The sequence below is a fragment of the Eschrichtius robustus genome, chromosome 1, assembly GCF_028021215.1.
Source record: "Eschrichtius robustus isolate mEscRob2 chromosome 1, mEscRob2.pri, whole genome shotgun sequence".
Taxonomy (NCBI): Eukaryota; Metazoa; Chordata; class Mammalia; order Artiodactyla; family Eschrichtiidae; genus Eschrichtius; species Eschrichtius robustus.
Genome location: NC_090824.1, coordinates 90349438 through 90368492, shown reverse-complemented (window position 1 = coordinate 90368492; position 19055 = coordinate 90349438). Strand labels below are relative to the sequence as shown.

The following is a 19055-nucleotide window of genomic DNA, read 5'->3' as shown; positions in this document are numbered from 1 at the left end:
ATATATTTAACTATACTGTATCCTTTTGATAAATAAGTTATGTTTTCTCTTCAGAAGACTTTAACCTTAGATCTAGCATATGACCCAGCATTTCCACTCCTGCATATATATCCAATTTGAAAAGATACATGCACCCCAATGTTCATAACAGAATTATTTACAATTGCCAAGAATGGAAGCAACCTAAGTGTCCATCAACAGAAGAATGGATAAAGAAGATGTGGTACATATACAATGAACTACTACTCAGCCATAAAAAAGAATGAAATTTTGCCAGTTGCAACAGTGATGGACTTGAAGGGTATTATGCTAAGTGAATAAGCCAGACAGAGAAAGACAAATACTGTACGATACCACTTACATGTGGAATCTAAGAAATACAACAAACTAGGGAATATAACAAAAAAGAAACAGACTTACAGATACAGAGAACAAACTAGTGGTTACCAGTGGGGAGAGGGAAGGGAGGAGGGGCAAGATAGAGGTGGGGGTTAAGAGGTACAAACTATTACATATAAAATAAGCTACAGGGATATATTGTACAGCACAGGGAATATAGCCAATATTTTACAATATCTATAAATGGAGTATAACCTTTAAAAATTGTGAATCACTATACTGTACAACTGCAACATAATATTGTACAACTATACTTCAATTAAAAAAGTGTCTAATAATAATAATTTTTAAAAGACTTTAACCTTAATAAAACCAACTATAATCTGTTTGAAGAACTTAAATCACTAAATCTTGTAGCAATAACTAGAAAGGCAGATATAAAATTCAGGGAAAAAGATGACATATTTCTAGCCCTAGTGTTTCTCAAAGTATGGTCCATTGAGCATCTGGTGGACTTTTTAAAAAAAAGCAGTTTCTTGTGTCCTAACCCAGACCAACACAGACAAAATCTCTAGAGACAGGGCCTGGTAATTTTTACTTTTCATAAGCTCCTCCATAGATCTCGTGTATACTAGATTTTGAGAACTATTTCCTAGAGGATGCGTTTGAAAAGCCAACATAACATAGTGATGGCAAACATAATTGCTGCAACAAGGTTTTTGCATAAGGATAAAAATTGCCAGATACATATATTCCTTCAAAAACATAGAGATATCACATGTTTTTCCTTAACTGGGATCACTCATGATAGTGATCAGAAAACTATCATTGCTTTAGCAAAACTTACACGTATAAGTTGTATTCTGTGGGGTAGTTCCCTTACCTTCTGTTAACCATCCAGTCTCCCACCTCAAGTTCCAAAGTGCCCTGGAAGTGACGAGTGTGCAAAACAGGCATCAGTCCACCAAGTGTGTGGAGGTGCCCACACAAATAAGCTGTAGCCGAACTAACCAATGAAAAATAAATGAAATAAATGAACAAAGATAACTTGTGATGCCAAACTAATAAAAATACCTCTTCAGAAAAGCAAGATAGGTAGAACAACATAAAAGAATTAAAAGCAATTAATTTTGATTTTGGAAGCCTGCCTCACCTCATTATGGACCGAATTCCTGGTGATGGAGAAAGGATAGTGGATGTCGTAAAGTGTCCAAACCAAATACTGTGGTTGCTCCGACTACTCTCCTTGGCTAGTAATAAAAGATCCTCCATCTGTTTCTGAAATCAGAGAAAAACAGAAGGAGCTTTAATAAGGGCTCAGGCTGAAATCTAATGTCAACAGGTTACACGACTCCCTTGAGGTTTTATAATAAGTATATTACCTCTAAAGCTTAAACCCTACTAAACAGTGACCTGTATGGACCTCTGTAAGTTTCAAACTGTTTAAACATACAATTTATTTGATCCTAAAAATAACTCTGCACTAACTAGGACAGGGATTATTCCCATTTGATAGATAAAGAAACAGAAATAAACAATCTTTAAATTACATAAATTTTTTTCTTTATTTATAAATTTCTTTGCAGCAATGAAGAACCACTAATCTTTTCAGCCCTGTATACCACAGTGCAATTAATAAAGAGGATATTGAAACTAAACTTCTAAAACAAGACGTACATATGTCCACAGAAAGCCTTGTACCTGAATATTTACAACATTCTACTCATAACAGACAAAAACTAGAAACCATCAAAAAACTGCAGTATATCCATACCCATACAATGGAATACTACTCAGCAATAAAAAGGATACACACAGTAATACGGATGAATTTCAAAAACATACTAAGCAAAAGAAGCCAGACACAAGAGTACATACTGTATGATTTCATTTATGTAAAATTCTAGAACAAACAGCACTAATCTATACTGACAGAAAACCCGTCAGTGGTTCCCTAGGACTGCAGGTGAAGACTAACAACACAAGAGAACATTCTGGGGTAATGGAAATGTTCTGTCTTGATTGTGGTGACAGTTACACCAGTATATACATTTGTCAAAACTCTTCAAATACTCAAAATGAGTGCATTTTATTGTCTGTAAACCATCCCTCATAAAGATTATTTCTAAAATAACTTGTATATATAAAAATGTACATTAATATTATCTCCAAAGTGCTTATGGCAATGAATTCCTGGCTCCTACTTTCAGAGTTTCTAATTTGGTAAGTCTCAGACAAAGCCTAGGAATCTGCATTTTACAAAACAGTTGCTTTTCATGCAGATTATCAAATCATACCTTAAAAAACACCATTCTAAGGGGTAGGCGTTAAAATAATAAGCTGATCAACTCCGTCTAAAGACACTCAGTAGACAGGAAACAAAATATACCTTCCTGAAATAAAATGTCTAATAAACCCAAAGCATTTAACAATATTCTGCTCAAGTTTTTTTGAACCCTCACACCACTTTGAACCTTTCAGCACTTAGCAAATTCTGCCTTTTACTATAGTTATTTCTGTATAGGTCTTAAGCCCCACCAGTACATTAAATATTCTAAGAGGCCAAGGACTTGATCTTATCACCCTTGTATTCTTATATATGGGCACATATGTCTTGCATTTGGGCACGTGCTCAATAATGAGTTGACATTTGCTGTACCAAGAAATAATTAGAGGTTCTCAGATGTGACTTTCCATACAGTTTTAATCCAGCAACAATTTTCACCGAGCTTAACGAAAAATACTTTAAAAGAAACTTATTTAGGACTTCCCTGGTGGCGCAGTGGTTAAGAATCCGCCTGCCAATGCAGGGGACAGGGGTTCAATCCCTGGTCCGGGAAAATCCCTCATGTCACCTAGCAACGAAGCCCATGCGCCACAACTACTGAGCCTGCGCTCTAGAGCCCACGAGCCACAGCTACTGAAGCCCGTGCACCTAAAGCCCGTGCTCCGCAACAAGAGAAGCCACTGCAATGAGAAGCCCGCGCACTGCAAGGAAGAGTAGCAAGTGCACCGCAAGAAGAGTAGCGCCCGCTCGTCACAACTATAGAAAGCCTGCATGCAGCAATGAAGACCCAATGCAGACAAAAAATAAATGGAAAAAAAAAAAAAAGAAAACTCATTTACTTCCATGGTTGCCCTTCTCTTCCCAAAAAAATATAGACCATTAGTTAGAAATGGCAACTGTATATGTTAATATAAATGTTTCAGACATTAAAAAAAAAAAAAAAAAGAAATGGCAACTGTGGGGATTTAGGAATATACCATATAGTATACAAAGCTGTATGCCCTGCACCTTGCAAAGTGCATGCTGCACTTAGTACATATTTATTTTATTTTAAAAAAATATTTATTTGGCTGTGCTGGGTTAGCTGTGGCACGCAGGATCTTCGTTGCAGAATGTGGGCTCTTTTAGTCGCGGTATGCGGGCTCTTAGTTGTGGCATGCGGGATCTAGTTCCCTGACCAGGAATCAAACCCTGGTCCCCTGCACTGGGAGCAAGGAGTCTTAACCACTGGACCACCAGGGAAGTCCCAGTACATATTTAACAAATGTTTATTGAATTAATGTAAAATGTGAGGTACTGCTTTCCCAGATTTTGGAACAAGGACAGGGATAACAATAATAGGGTTCAAGTAGTCAATAATTTCTTCTAGCCATACCTGTAACCACAGTAGAATTTTCCTCGAGCATTTCTAGATAAGAACTTGTTTACCTAGTATAACTTTAAGTGAGCCGCATGTATCTGGGAAAAGATAAAATAGGTTAGCTGCAAAGGGAAGTAAGATTTTTTACTGTACCTGATCTAAAATTCCAAAGAAATTAAAAGGTCTCTTAGGCCCTGGATTTAGAGTGGCATCCAAAGAGATGAAAGAATAGTTGCCAAAGGGAGTACTGTGGACGTAATGGAAAGAGCCATCCCTACGTACAGCAGAATATTTCCTAAAAAATACAAGACAGGAAAGTTTTAGTGTAATCATAAAATGACAGAATGAGTTTAAATTCCTGCCCTAAAATCACACTATATTTTGCCTCCCTTTGAAAAGGAAATTTCCATGATCTGACAGAGAAATACACAAAACTAGATCCACAATGGATACATCGATTAAAAGAAATTTTAAAGATTTTCTCCCACTGGCTCCAAAGATTCAGGCAAACATATTCATCAGTAACCAAGCACAAGGTCACCAAGCAAAGCAGAGAAGTAGGTGGCTGATTTAGGTGGTTCACTTAACATTTTAAAAGAGATTAGTCAGAATCCAGGGAAATAGTATTTATCAATCATTAAAAATTTTAGTGAGGGCCTTCTAAGTACCTAGCAGAACTCTTGGTGTAGTGAGATACAACTGTTTACTTCTTGAAGCAGGACTGCAGAGGCTTAAGTCACAATAAAGCCTTGCAAAGATGAAGTCATCAAGCCAGGAGAAAAATGTTAGGTCTGGGCCAGTAAATCTTTTATCGGTTCCTAAAAATATATTCAAAACATACACAGGGTCCCCATCCAGTAATGAAAGTCCTCACCACCTTAAGTATCAACAGTATTCAAGTGTCCAGAAAGTTGGAGAGTGAAGAGCAGGGAGAAAGGATGGGTAACAGAGTACACAGCGTCGGCACTCATTAAGTATTTGTTGAATAAATGTGAAAGAAAGTATAGATTATATTTGGAGCATACCTTTATTATTCAAATGTCAGAACATTATAAGAAAATATCTAAGTGTCTTATATCATGTTTTACCTAAGAGCACATATGAAAAAAATACAAATAAAATTCTGAAATTTAATGTGCTATCAGGGAGCTATTTTTAAGCAACAACAGCCAACAAATGTATCAAAAATAAATATATTATCATAGATATTACAATTAATAGTCAGTTAGCTCTATTACCTCTCCTCTTGGTATTTTTTGAATTTCTATTTCAGGGTTTTTTCCTCATTAAAATTTGTATTTATATTTTTCCTGCTTAGTTTGTTTTCAGAGTTATTCTTCAGGATCTTATAATCTTACATATGTTGTTTCCTTTCCTACATTTTTGACATATTAAAATCCAACTATCTAAAATAAAATCCAACTACTTGAAAGCAGAGGTTAAAATATACAATAGTTTTTGAATTCTGGATTTTGGCATCTCTGAGGCATTGTAGAGATCAAGATTTAACCTTAAGATTTTTTTCCTTCCAGTTGATATTTCTGTAATGTCTATATCTCTAGCAAAATGTCACATATTAAATCCGGATAAAGTTTAGGTGGTTAGAAACAAAAATATAAAGGTAAGAAACTTTAAAGTGACTAATAATTTTACCTTCCCAATAACTAATCAGACCCTAAGTCCTATTGATTCTTTGAAAATGTCTCTTAAGCCCATTCCCACAGTTGCCATCAAAGATACAAACAGTTAAGAAGAAGTAAAAGATTTTCATCTCTGTCCTTTTCCTTCCTCACACTAACAAAAGAGGACAACCTCCTCTTCCAAGTTAAGGTGACTCTAATTATATGTTGACCAATGCTTTTTGACCTACCATCCTCAAATTCATGTCACCATCCCCATATCCATGACCCTTTTTCAGACAGGTATATCTTATATTCATTTCAGGCCTTTTCCTTATGATGGTTAGACTGCTGCAGGATTCTTCTATTTGGTCTACACAACTCTAATCTCTCCCTTTTTCTTTTTATCTCTATCCCTATTTTGTTGTGTGTCTGCCCTTTATAAAATACTATTTTCATTGTTACTTATCTCCTTAGGAACCTATACTGGATTATAAACTTATCCAACACATCTAAATTTCTGTGCTTGTCACCTGACACCTCCATAAATTGGCTCTACACTAGCTATCCAGTGTCACACCAATCCTCAATATGAACCTTTATTCTGGTGATAGCAGTTTCCTTACTGCCCCCCAAAAGCTCATTCTAGCTTTCTTAATGTATTTTTTTAAATTTTTAATTCATTTATTTGGCTGCATCGGGTCTTCGTTGTGGCACGCAGGATCTTCGTTGCAGCATGTGGGATCTTTCAGTTGCGACATGCAGGATCTTTTAGTTGTGGCATGCAACTAAAGCTCGGTTTATACTGATCGTTTCAAAATATACCCCTCAGAATTTCTTACTTCTCCAAATGCTACCCGTCTTTTAAGACTGGACACAATTTTCACTTCTTTTACAAAGTCTTCTCTAACTTGCAGCTAGTAGATAAGTAAGTTCTAGAGATCTAAAGCACAGTATAGTACTTATAGTCAACAGTACTATATTATAAACTTCAAAGTTGCTAACAGACCAGACCTTAATTGTTCTCACCACAAAAAAAGAAACAGTTAACTGTGTCACTTGTGATAGGGTTATTAGCTAACCCTATGATAACAGTCATATTGCAATATATAAATGTATCACATGAACACACTATATACCTTAAACTTACACAATGTTATATGTCAATTATATCTCAATAAAAAATAAAAATAAACAATAAAGTCTGCTCTATGTCCACCCCATGCTAACCTCTGCCTTTTCTGATTTCTCATAGTGATAATTAAGTGTAATAAATAATCTAGCATTTCACAGCCATTCCTTCATGTTTTTTTTTTTCATGTTCTTTTCTAATTGTTTCCTGAACAATTTTTATCTCCCTTAGCTAGACTTACTTGAAGGTAGAGGCCATATTTTTTAATATTAGCTCTTGTATCTCTCACACTATCCAACTAATGATAGGCTCTTAAGACTTGCTACTTGACTGACTGACAGTGTAAAACAAAGCTACTGAATACCCTGGAAGAGAAAGTGAAATTACAGCCAAAAGAAGAATTCCAATACAGTGAAACTAGAGAATGAGCTTTCTAACTCAAAGATCCTTTCATATTCATGGCCTTTTTCATATTCATGCACATAAATTTTTTTTTAATATTTGTATGACATACTGGACAAAGCAGCCAGGGGTGAACAACTGGGCTCTTCAGCCGCCCCAGAGGCTAAGAGAATCAGTATCTCAGCATTCTTAAAATCCACAGTACTCTGGTTGACAAGCTCTGATCTAAACGATTTTTGCTGTGCATCAATGGCAAAAAAAAAAAAAAGTCTGTATAGAATATTAAAAATACCATTAGCCAACAAAAAGCATTAAAGTATATGAAATAAAAAGAATAAAAGGGACTTCCATCGTAGTGCAGTGGTTAAGAATACGCCTGCCAATGCAGGGACATGGGTTCAATCCCTGGTCCGGGAAGATCCCACATGCCGTGGAGCAACTAAGCCCATGCACCACAGCTACTGAGCCTGCGCTCTAGAGCCCACAAGCCACAACTGCTGAGCCTGCGAGCCACAACTGCTGAGCGTGCGTGCCACAACTACTGAAGCCCCTGTGCCTAGAGCCCGTGCTCCACAACAAGAGAGGCCACTGCAATGAGCCCACGCACCGCAATGATGAGTAGCCCCTGCTCGCTGCAACTAGAGAGAGCCCTCATGCAGCAACGAAGACCCAATGCAGCCAAAAATAAATAAATAATTTTTTAAGAAAAGAATAAAAGGAAAGAAGAGGTCCAAGCAAACAAAAAATGAATCACCAAAATAATAATAATAATAATAAACGAAAAGGCTCCTTTTCTAAATTACCAGAGGTTCTTTTCTCTGTTAAAAAATGTTTTCACCCATTCAGTGAATTGATTGTACCCTCCTTGTAACAGACTGTACATTGTGGTCTGTCGTCTGTTCATTACAGTACCTGTAATAATTCTCAACACTCTCCAGACTTGGAATGTTGAATGCATCTAATTAAAAAGAAAAGAGCAAACATCATCTATATTAAAAAGAAAAATGCAAACACGTTAATGACTAAAGAAAAATGACAATTCTTTCAATAACACTTTAGATGATAGATGCCAATTAATTAGATTGGCATTTAATTTTAATTTTTAAAACTTGATAATAGAATTCAGGTTAACTGGAAACTTATCTAAAGCACCTAGTATACTGAAGAACAATAAATATTTTGAATTATGTGCTACTCAGAATAAATCAATTTGAAGTTTTAAGACTGGACCACTGTTGCTGCTGTTTTAATTGTGTGATTCTGGAAGCCAGGAAGGACTGGATTCATGCCTGATATATGGATCCATGTCATGGGTTTCTAAACAGCAGATGACTTTGATAACAGGGCCAAAGCCCCTCTCTTTTTAAATCTTAAAAAAGATTCAGTAACAAAGAAGTTATATAATGGTAAGGGAAAAGGTTAGGACATCATAGAATACTTATCTGGAAATACAATAATTTCATAGAGCTTGATTGCTTGGTTGCAATAGCTAAAATTGTTTATCAGCTTTGACTTCCAAGAATCCACTACATTTCTAATAACCTTAGAAAGTAAGCTGTAAGCTCAATTTAGGCCAAAAGAAATATTATTGTGTATATAATCCTCTTGCTAAGAGAACAATTCTGTTAGAGTTAAATCTTCTTTTTTTTTTTTGGCAACACTGCATGGCTTGTGGGATCTCAGTTTCTGAACCAGGGATTGAACCCAGGCCATGGCAGTGAAGTGCCGAATCCTAACATTTAGACCACCAAAGAACTCCTTATTATAGTTAAATCTTAATAAAGATTTATATATATATACACACGCACACACACACATATATATATACCATAAGCATTTATGCCTATACAAGTCAAATTCAATGATTATGAACTCCAAAGGACTATCCAAATTATTTAATCACAAAACTCCATTTGATAGTTGTTACTTTAAATATGTCAGTAGTTTGGCTTGGAAAACTTTTTTAATATACACAGATTTGCTTTTTATTGCAAAAGAATTTGACGTGTACCCTTAATTAAGATCAGGGAAAAAAGGGAATGTAAACATACCAGAGGAAGTTGTAAGCCAGAATCCTATTTTTAATTTATAATTTCTAGCTGCTTTGTAAGAACTATGGTTGACCCTTGAACAACACAGGTTTGAACTACATCAATCCACTTATATGCAGATTTTTTTCAATACATACATACTACAGTACTACACAGATCCTTGGTTGGTTGAATCCGCAGATGCATAGGGCCGACTGAAAGTTATATCCGAATTTTTGACGGCTTGGGGGTCGGTGCCCCTAACCCCCACGTTCTTCAAGGGTCAACTGTTTTCATAAAGAGGGATTTTCCGATCTAACCAATAGCTGTGTATTTCACCAGATAGAATTTAAAAAGATAGCTTTTTAAAAATATATAAATAGGTACTCATCAGCAACGAATAATCAAATGAAGCAGACAAATTAAATACTTAAGTAACCAATAAGAAAGTCAACCTTTATGAAACAAACAGATCTACCATCAGGACTCCTGGAAAATAGTTCATTTCCTTATTAACACAACAATCATAATCTAAAAAATGGGAAGGGGTTATCCATTTCTCTCTCCATGCATATTGGGATATATTTGTAATTTTAATTTTTAAATATATATCCAGCAAAATTCAATCTTTGTGATGTACAGTTCTATGGATTTTGACAAATGCATAGTCATGTATTTACCACCACAATCAATATACAGAACAGGTCTATCACCCTGCAAAATTATCTCATGATGCCTCTTTGTAGTCAGCCTCTCCCTCCATCTTCAAGCCTTTGCAACCACAGTTTGTTCTCTGTCTATAGTTTTGCCTTTCCCTGAATGTCATATAAATGGAATTATACAGTAATGTAGACTTATGGGTTTGGCTTCTTTCACTTAGCAAAATTATATCTTTTTAAACATCCATCTGCATGGATTTTGCTATATGCTTTTCTTCCATGTAAAGAAGAAAGAAACCATACCAATTTCCCCCTCAAGGTCTAACAGTGACATCTGAAGTTTTAAAATCACATATTATAGTTGAATTTCATAGTTGTGGCCTTTAGTATATCTAAGCTTACGTTACAATGTCCTATTTTGTAATTTTACAATTTAAACTGGAGAATCTAGGCTCCTGAAGGAAAAAAAATCTAGTCTTAATTATAACTGGGACTTGACTCTTACCATGATTTCCTTTGATATCGAGCCACTTGGTTTTTTCCATGACCCTTGTCTTCTTCAGAATACCCTGGTAAGTTTGCCATTCTGCCTCTTGCTGCCTGGATCCCAAATTTTCCTTTGTTTTGGCATCTGTCAGGTCTCCTGTAGGTTTACATAAGAATTGAATAGCAATGCAAAATAAAGCTGGGCTGGGGGTTCAATTTTTTTTTTAATGCACACTGAAGAACAAATATCTTTAAAGTACTCAACATGCATTAGCATAACCACTTATGAATCCATCTCTGTCCAAAGCAAGCCATCGAAAATAAGACTCTCAGCACAGGCTTTATTTGTTTCTTACAGGTTAGCAAGTGCCTATTCAACCTCCTGTGATAGTAGAAATGGGTTGTGAAAAATGTATCTTTAAAGGGAGCAGTACAAAACGTATCTTGAGACTGTGATGAAATGAAAACTCTTTAATAAGAAATTCCAACACTTTGGGAAGGTGTAAATATCTATGGTAACCTTATTTTCCAAACCCCAAATCAGGATATGTGATCTGACCAACTATTATTTTTACAGCAAGAAACAATCTGGAAGGTGTAGTTTGGAAAATGAAATACCAAAATTTCTGGGAAACTAGACAGATATTTGAAATTGAGATCGTCCATAAAATGAGGACTCCATCATATCAGCAGAGGTGTTTCAGTAAGGTGGGTGAAAGATGAATCCCCCAAGAGCCAGGATAGATGCTCCTTTAGCTTCTTCTCCAACACAGTTGGGAGCAAAGGGTTTGGGGTTTGAACACTCTAGGGAACCAAGTCACAGAAGTAACAAAGGATGGAAAAAAAAAAAAAAAGTGTCCTGAGTTACCTGAAGCCTCAAACAACTGACAATATAAGATTAATACTGTAAAGAAAATGGGAAAGTTAAGAAAAAAAGAAGAAGAAGAAGAGAAGGAGCAAAACTTTTCATTTCTGGTTAAAGGGCTTTCTCTAAGTCTCTCTCAAATCCAGAGCTGCAACAACAACAAAAAAAAAACAGATAACAGATACGGTAGACGGAACACTAACACGAGAATCATGAGCCTTGCTTCCACCGCTTGGACGAAACCTTGCTATGGCAAGTCATTTAGCCCGGATCTTGACTCAGTTATCCATAGGCAAAGGAAATTATAATATCCTATCTCCTCTACAGGAGGAGGACTCACCTGAGGCTGTGGCTAAAGTTTTCCTAATGTCCCCAAATTAAAAGGCTGCAGCCCTGTCTGCATTCTACCATCCGGACCACAGAACAACATGACAGCACGGCAATCCTCCCTACCTGTTGCTAGGACGAGAGCTGGTTGAATGATGTCAATAGTTTCAGAACAGAACTTCTCTAAGTCTACAGCTCTGCCTGGATCGCGAAACCTGCTCAGGTGAATGTCGGATATCTGCCGAAAGCAGGTATTAAACAGAGATATCTGAGTCAGGAAGAGGCAGCACGAACAGAGACGACCCAGCGGCTCTCTCCGTCGGAAGGAAAAGGCAAAGACGCAGTGCATCAACGAAACCCCCAGGGAAGGACGGAGCACCACCCCCCTCTCCCCCAGCCCAGAGGGTGGGCCCAAACAGGAGCGGGTCGCGACCCCGCGGAAACTGCTGGCGTCTCACCGCGCGGCGCCAGCTCTGCACCCACCCAGCCCCCGCCTGGGCTCCCGCTGCGTCACCTGCAGACCCCAGAAGATGTTGCTGGCTCCGGGGCCCGGCGCAGGGTGCGGGCTCCGGGGGATGCGGGGCTGGGGCAGTGGCGAGGGCGGCCCGGCCAGGCCGTAGTGCTCCAAGAGCACTGCCGCCAAGGCCGCGGCCGCCAGCCCGGCGACCACCCTGACGACCAGCGCTGCGGCCATTCCGCCCGCCGGGGCGCGGCACCCTTGTGCGGGGCCGGGGCCGGGACCTGCACCGAGACCGAGCGGTGCCCCCCGGGAGCTGCTCTGGCCGTACTTCCGGACTCTATGGTCGCGGGGCCTACGGCGCCGGTCTGGTCCGCAGCCGCTGGCACTTGCGCCTGGCTGTGCACCTGCAGGCCGCCCGCGGCTCTGCGCTCGGTTTGCTAATGCAATGCGGAGTAAGAAAAAAAAACCTTGACCCCCAGCGCCACTCGCAGTAGCCGTGGGGTGGCAGGGAAGGAGCCCGGGTCTAGGAGGCAGAGGCTAGCGTCCTGACTCCGCCTTAGTCAATCATGCCGGACCTCGGCGATCGGTTTCCTTGCAAAGCGGAGTTAACACCTACCGAGCGTACTTCACAGGGTTGTTTTGAGAATCAAAGTATGTATGAGGACGCCTTTTAAAAATTGCTGCACACATGTGGCAGGTGGCTTTCTCTGGTTCCTTCTGATTATTAACAAAGTCGCTCCGTAGGTTTTCTATAGATTTAATCCGTATGTTTTGTGAAAGTTATTTTTTCCTAAAACTGATTTCATGTGCACTTGGTTACGTAATAGTCTAATACGGTGGTGTGCCATTCATTTATTACATTTTAAAATACTTCCTATGGGCCAGGTACAAGAGAAGAACTACATTTGGGTCCTGCCCTTAATTTATCTAACCATTCCCTTATTGTTGAACTTTTGGATTGTTTATTATGTTCTGAATAAACATGTTTTGAAAAACATTCTGGGTAAACATATTTCTGTTCTTAATAAACAGTTTTATATGAATAGAGCCCCCTTTTTAACCCCTTTTTGAGTTATTTTATTGGTCTGTGTTGCCAGTATTTAAGTTATGCCTATTTCAATTCATTAAATATTTTTTTAGTACCTTTGGAATTCAACACATTGATCTAAGCAGAAAACATAAAGAAACATAATGGTAAGTAGCTAAAAAGTTGACTATCTTAGAAGTTTATGTAGCAGAGAGAAATACACAAATGAGGTTGAGAAGAACATGCCATTTTGCTACACGTGACATTGAGATGTAAAAGGCTAGAGGAAGGTTAAAACCTGGAGAGATCACATCTTTGGAGAGAATCTGGAAAAGTTTAATTAAGGAGGTGGCATATAAAGGATGGATAGCATTTCTGAGTGGCAGAGATTGGGGGCGGGGTGGGGAGAAGCACTTTCCACCAGGACCTAACAACATGAACCAGAACGTTAAGGTGAGAAAACGCAGGTCGTGCTGAAGAGACAGTGAGAGTCTTCCTTATCCAGGGGTTGGGCATCTGTGGATTCAACCAACCCATGGGGGTGTGGAAGCTGCAGATACAAAGGGCCAAATTTGGGACTTCGGCACCCAGTGGTTTTGGCAGTTGGGTGGTGGGGGGTGGAAGGTGGGGACAGACTCCTGGAACTGAAACAGGAGGGAAGGGGGCAGGGCACAACCTTTAAAAGAATGACACAGCTGTTGAGGATACAACAAAAACTGGTTAGAACCGCGTAGGTCCAAGATGGCGGGAGATTTAACTTCCAGTAGACCTTGAGCCTCATTATATGCTCATTGTAATACATTAGCATGCTAAATGACACACCACACCCACAGGTGCCATGACAGTTCCGAGGCTGACCACAAAAGGCCAAAAAGTGGGCTGAGGCCCAATTCCTGGAAATCCCTGCCTTTCCCCCAAAATAGTTGAAATAATCCTCCCACTCATTAGCCTATGAAATTACCCAGCCCATAAAAAACTAACCATGCCGTATTTCGGGGCCACTCCCACTTTCTGAGAGGAACTACATTCTGTCTTTGGAGTGTTTCTCCCATGGCCACGCTCACCTACTGATATGGTCTGCATTCTGTCTGTGGAATGTGTATCTCTCTAAATAGATCCACTTTTTTAAAAATTAATTAATTAACTTATTTATTTATTTTATTTATGGCTGTGTTGGGTCTTCGTTTCTGTGCGAGGGCTTTCTCTAGTTGTGGCAAGCGGGGGCCACTCTTCATCGCGATGCACGGGCCTCTCACTTTCGTGGCCTCTCCCGCTACGGAGCACAGGCTCAAGACGTGCAGGCTCAGTAATTGTGGCTCACGGGCCTAGCTGCTCTGCGGCATGTGGGATCTTCCCAGACCAGGGCTCGAACCCGTGTCCCCTGCATTAGCAGGCAGATTCTCAACCACTGCACCACCAGGGAAGCCCAATAAATCCACTTCTTACCTATCACTTTGCCTCTTGCTGAATTCCTTCTGTGCTGAGACATAAAGAACCTGAGTTTCATTAAGTTCTGAGACCAGGTATGTGATCTCAAATAAAGACAGTGCGTTCGAGTTCCAGCCCATGGGTTCAAGTCCCAACCTGAGTTTTTGCTGGGTTCAAATCCCATCTGAGTTGTGCAGTTTCAGAACCAATACCCCACACATACCAAGGGACACTGTACTTTAGTTTCATTGGGGCTGTGTTATACCTAGAGGAATTAGACCGGACCCTTTGTTTGATCCACATTGAAGAAGTGAGACAGGAAGGGGGTAGGGCACAACCTTTAAAAGAATGGCATAGCCATTGAGGACACAACATAAACCGGTTAGAACCAAATAAGTCCAAGATGGTGGAAGATTTGACTTCCAGTAGACCTTGAGCCTCATTATACATTCATTATAATACATTAGCATGCTAAATGACACACCCACAGGCGCCATGACAGTTCCAGGGCTGACCATAAAAAGCCAAAAAGTGGGTGCTGGCCCAATTCCTGGAAATCTCTACTCCTTCCCCAAAATAGTTGGAATAATCATCCCACTTATTAGCCTATGAAATTACCCAGCCCATAAAAACTAACCACCCCATATTTCAGGGCCACTTTCTGGGATAGACCACATTCTGTCTACAGAATGTGTATCTCTCTAAATAAACCTTTCACTTTTCTATGACTCACTCTTGAATTCTTTCCTGTGCAAAGCCAAGGACCCTCACTTGGCGGCCAGTCCCACAGACTCACTCAAGACCTGGGACATGACCCTCCTCTTGTGCCCTTTTTTTTTCCTGCAACAGAAAGCCTCTATAAATGCCAAGGGTGAAGATAGATCTGGCAATGGCATAGGGAACCAATTAAACAGAGAGATGTGGCAGAGAGTCCTGTTAAAAGAATACTGCACTAATCCTGTGTAATGATCTGAATATGTCCCCACAAAATTCATATGTTGATAGTATTTGGAGGTGGGGGCTTTGGGCTCCAACCTCCTGAATGGGATTAGTGCCTTTATAAAAGAGACCCTAGAAAGATCCCTGGCCCCTTCCACCATGTGAGGATGAGGCAGGAGATAGGTGTACCCCAGGCTGAGCAGCTGGAGTTTGTCCCCTGTGGGGGGACAGTAGCAGAGAGGAGCTGAGCCCTGCCCAGATAAAAGATAAAGAGACCACATATTTCTCATTCTCGAAGTCAAGGAGACCTTCCCAACTACACATGGGCAGAAAGGCTCCTTGGAGGTCAAAAGGGGAGTGACGTCAACTTACCCATAGGCTTCTTCGCTAGAATCCATCTTGGCTAAGAGATGTGCATGCGTGCACACATGGGAGGACCCTGAGATAAACCAAATACGGACTCAGAACCAGGCAAAGCAAGATGATTGGCCAGAGGAAACCCAGAACAAATGCCCCATATAAGTGATTCAAACTACCACGAGGGCACAACTCTCTCTCTGTGACCGCCCATGTGTGTCTATTCACAGGTACTCTTTTTCCTCCTAATAAACACTTTACTTGTTTCACTACTTTCTGTCTCCTGGGGAAATTCATTTCTACAAAGCCAAGGGCCAGGGCCTTGTCACTATGTTGCAATGTAAATAGCAGTGAGAGTTTTCTTTCTTCTTCTCCTGAGAGCAAGGAAAACAAAGGGAACAGCGAACAGGCTAGAGAAGAAACATAACTTGGCCTGAAAGAGTTAATCACTCCTTGTTTTACTTTAGCTGTCACTAATTTGTAGTAACTAGATTTGTACTTTACAAAGCTAATCTCACTCCCTGACACTATGTAATTTACATTTGGCACCTATCACCGCTAACTCTGTGTGAGTTACATCCTCACACAGGATGCCTGTCACCCCCTAACCTTATAAACTCCAAGCACTTACATTCTATATGCCCCTGGTAACAAATCACTCCCTGTAGTTTTTGCATTTCAGAAACAAGGTCACCGGCCAATAAACCAGAGGCAAATGGACACAATTACCACACTGCCGGACCTCAATTACCCAACGGCCTGATGGCCAGCTATGACTGTTTTGAAATAATGCAAAGGAAAGGAAGAATGCAAGACCTTCACTACTTTGATCCTTATTGTACCCACGACTGCGAGCCCCGCATATAAAATCTTCCCTGATTCCCAAGGAGGGGTGGACACAGTTCTTGAGACACTAGCCTGCTGTGTCTTCCCTTCTGCCTGGCGGAAAAATAAAGCCATCTCTCTCTTCCTCCAAAATCCCTGTCTCCATATTTCTGTTCAACATCGGTGCACAGGGAAGCCTACATTTCGGCAACAACTGGACACTGTCTCGGGTGGTCTAGTGGCCAGTATTCAGCACTCTAACTGACACGGCCTGACTTCAGTCTCTGGCTGAGGAACCAAAATCCTGCTTCAAGCCACTACGGGCCAAGGCCACCCAAGATCAAGGACACAGCAAGAAGTCAGCAGTCTGCAACCTGGAAGAGTGTCTTCACCAGAACCTGACCACACTGGCACCCTGATCTTACACTTCCAGCCTACAGAACAGTGAGAAATAAATTTCTGTTATTTACAAACCACCCAGTCTGTGATATTCTGGTATAGCAGCCTGAATGGACTAAGATATCCAGGTAGTGGGTAATTACAAAGGCCTGAAGTAGGAAGGTGGAAGAGTGTGACATTGAGATTAGAAAGGAAGGATTGTAAAGACAGAAACTACAGAATTTGACAGCTGATTGGATATTTGAAGGAAGAACAAAAGATAGCTGAAATTTAGTATAAAATTTGGAACTCTAGTGATGAAAAAGACTAGGGCTATAGTGTATGTGTAGAGACCATTGTCCATATGAATAAAGTTTTTGGTTTTCTCTAATACTGCGCCACTGAAAAACATCTGGCTGAATATCTTTAAAGCAAATTTGGAAGATATGGTTGAGATAATCTGATTTAAAACACAGGCAATGTAGCATATTAAAAAATGCATTTGAAGAGGTTTTGGAGGTTTTCATATCTTATGAAAGATATGAAAATCATTTTCCAGAAATGGAATACAACAAGAAGCCATGTGATAGATGATAGGAACAGACTTGCTGTAAAGACATCTTGGACAGAGAAACATGGTTTAAAGTCACAAAGGCCACCAGTTTGAATTTCAGACACTGAATTGTAACCAAGCTGCTTCACCCAAGGTGCTCAAAGTGAAACAGAGCAGAACCCTATGGGGCCATCCCTCCTTTCTGTGTCCCCTGTCTCCTATTTGTAGGAGATGGGCTTCATTCAGCCTCCTTGACCTTCCCTGAGTTCCAAAGGGCAGGTTCAAACAGTTGCTAATCAGGGAAGAGAAGGGATACAGAGACAAGGGAGGAGCCACCAAGAAACAATAGTGCAGCCTTGGGGCAGGGTCCTGGTTCCTCATGAAGGAATATATACATAACAATACCTTTGAGTTCTGTAGGAACTAAGGCCCCCACCCAGGTGGAGGATGGTAACTTCAGACTGAGCACAAGATTCCTGGAACACCGCCCTGTTACCTCACCACTGACCAATCAAAAGAAAGCCACGCACCATACAGCCCTCATCCCAAATTTTGCCTATAAAAACTTTTCCCCCAAAACCATCGGGGAGTTCAGGGCTTTTGAGCATGAGCCACCTGTTCTCCTTGCTTGGCACTGCAGTAAACCTTTCTCTGCTCCAAGCTTCAACATTTTGATTTACTTGGCCTCACTGTGCATCAGGCACACGAACTTTGTTCAGTAACAAAAGTGAGTAGAGGGCTTCCCTGGTGGCACAGTGGTTAAGAATCCGCCTGCCAATGCAGGGGACACGGGTTTGAGCCCTGGTCCGGGAAGATCCCACATGCCGTGGAGCAACTAAGCCCGTGCACCACAACTATTAAGCCTGTGCTCTAGAGCCTGCGAGCCGCAACTACTGAGCCCACATGCCACAACTGCTGAAGCCTGCGCGCCTAGAGCCCGTGCTCTGCAACAGGAGAGGCCACCACAATAAGAAACCCGCACACCACAACAAAGAGCGGCCCCCTCTCACGGCAACTAGAGAAAGCCCATGCACAGCAACGAAGACCCAATGCAGCCAAAAATAAAAATAAATAAGTAAATAAATTTAAAAAAAAAAAAGTGAGTAGAAACAGGAATTTATTTTATGTCATGATGGTTAATGATTCTCCAGAGAAATACTGGTTTGACCAGCTAATCACTACAAATTAGGATAAAAGCTGGTTCTCAGTTCCTGACAGTCAAAGGAGAAAGGTAGATTTCTTGTAATCTCATAAAGATAGCAAGCAGCAATTCACCATGAAAGCAAACTTTCCTAGAATTAAAGTGAAGGGAGAATTTATCACTTGGACATTTCACATTACAATGTACATTGTCATCAATACTCATAAACTGAACTATGTGACTCATAAACATGAGTATTGATGACAATGTACATTGTATTGTGAAATGTCCAAGTGATAAATTCTCCCTTCACTTTTTTTTAATTAATTAATTTTATTTTATTTTTAAATTTTTGGCTGCATTGAGTCTTTGTTGCTGCACACGGACTTTCTCTATTTGCGGCAAGTGGGGGCTACTCTTCATTGCAGCGCGCGGGCTCCT

At 40.2% G+C, this 19055-nt stretch overlaps 1 protein-coding gene across 5 annotated transcripts in view; it reads right to left on the bottom strand.

The window, feature by feature from the left end:
* Window positions 1-12432, bottom strand: part of TMEM62 (transmembrane protein 62) — a 34024-nt gene extending 21592 nt beyond the window's left edge. The window contains exons 1-7 of one of the 5 annotated variants that reach the window (XM_068550287.1): window positions 12021-12432; window positions 11633-11744; window positions 10334-10471; window positions 8052-8097; window positions 4140-4281; window positions 1493-1617; window positions 1223-1345 (exon numbers count right to left, since the gene is read on the bottom strand). In XM_068550287.1, coding sequence (XP_068406388.1) covers window positions 1223-1345; window positions 1493-1617; window positions 4140-4281; window positions 8052-8097; window positions 10334-10471; window positions 11633-11744; window positions 12021-12200 — 866 coding nt within the window. In that variant the 5' untranslated portion in view covers window positions 12201-12432. Of the gene's footprint in view, window positions 1-1222; window positions 1346-1492; window positions 1618-4001; window positions 4088-4139; window positions 4282-8051; window positions 8098-10333; window positions 10472-11632; window positions 11748-12020 lie in introns of those variants that run through there. The other 4 variants (XM_068550291.1, XM_068550288.1, XM_068550297.1 and 1 more) reach the window with 4 other exon arrangements.
* Window positions 12433-19055: the final 6623 nt, after the last annotated feature.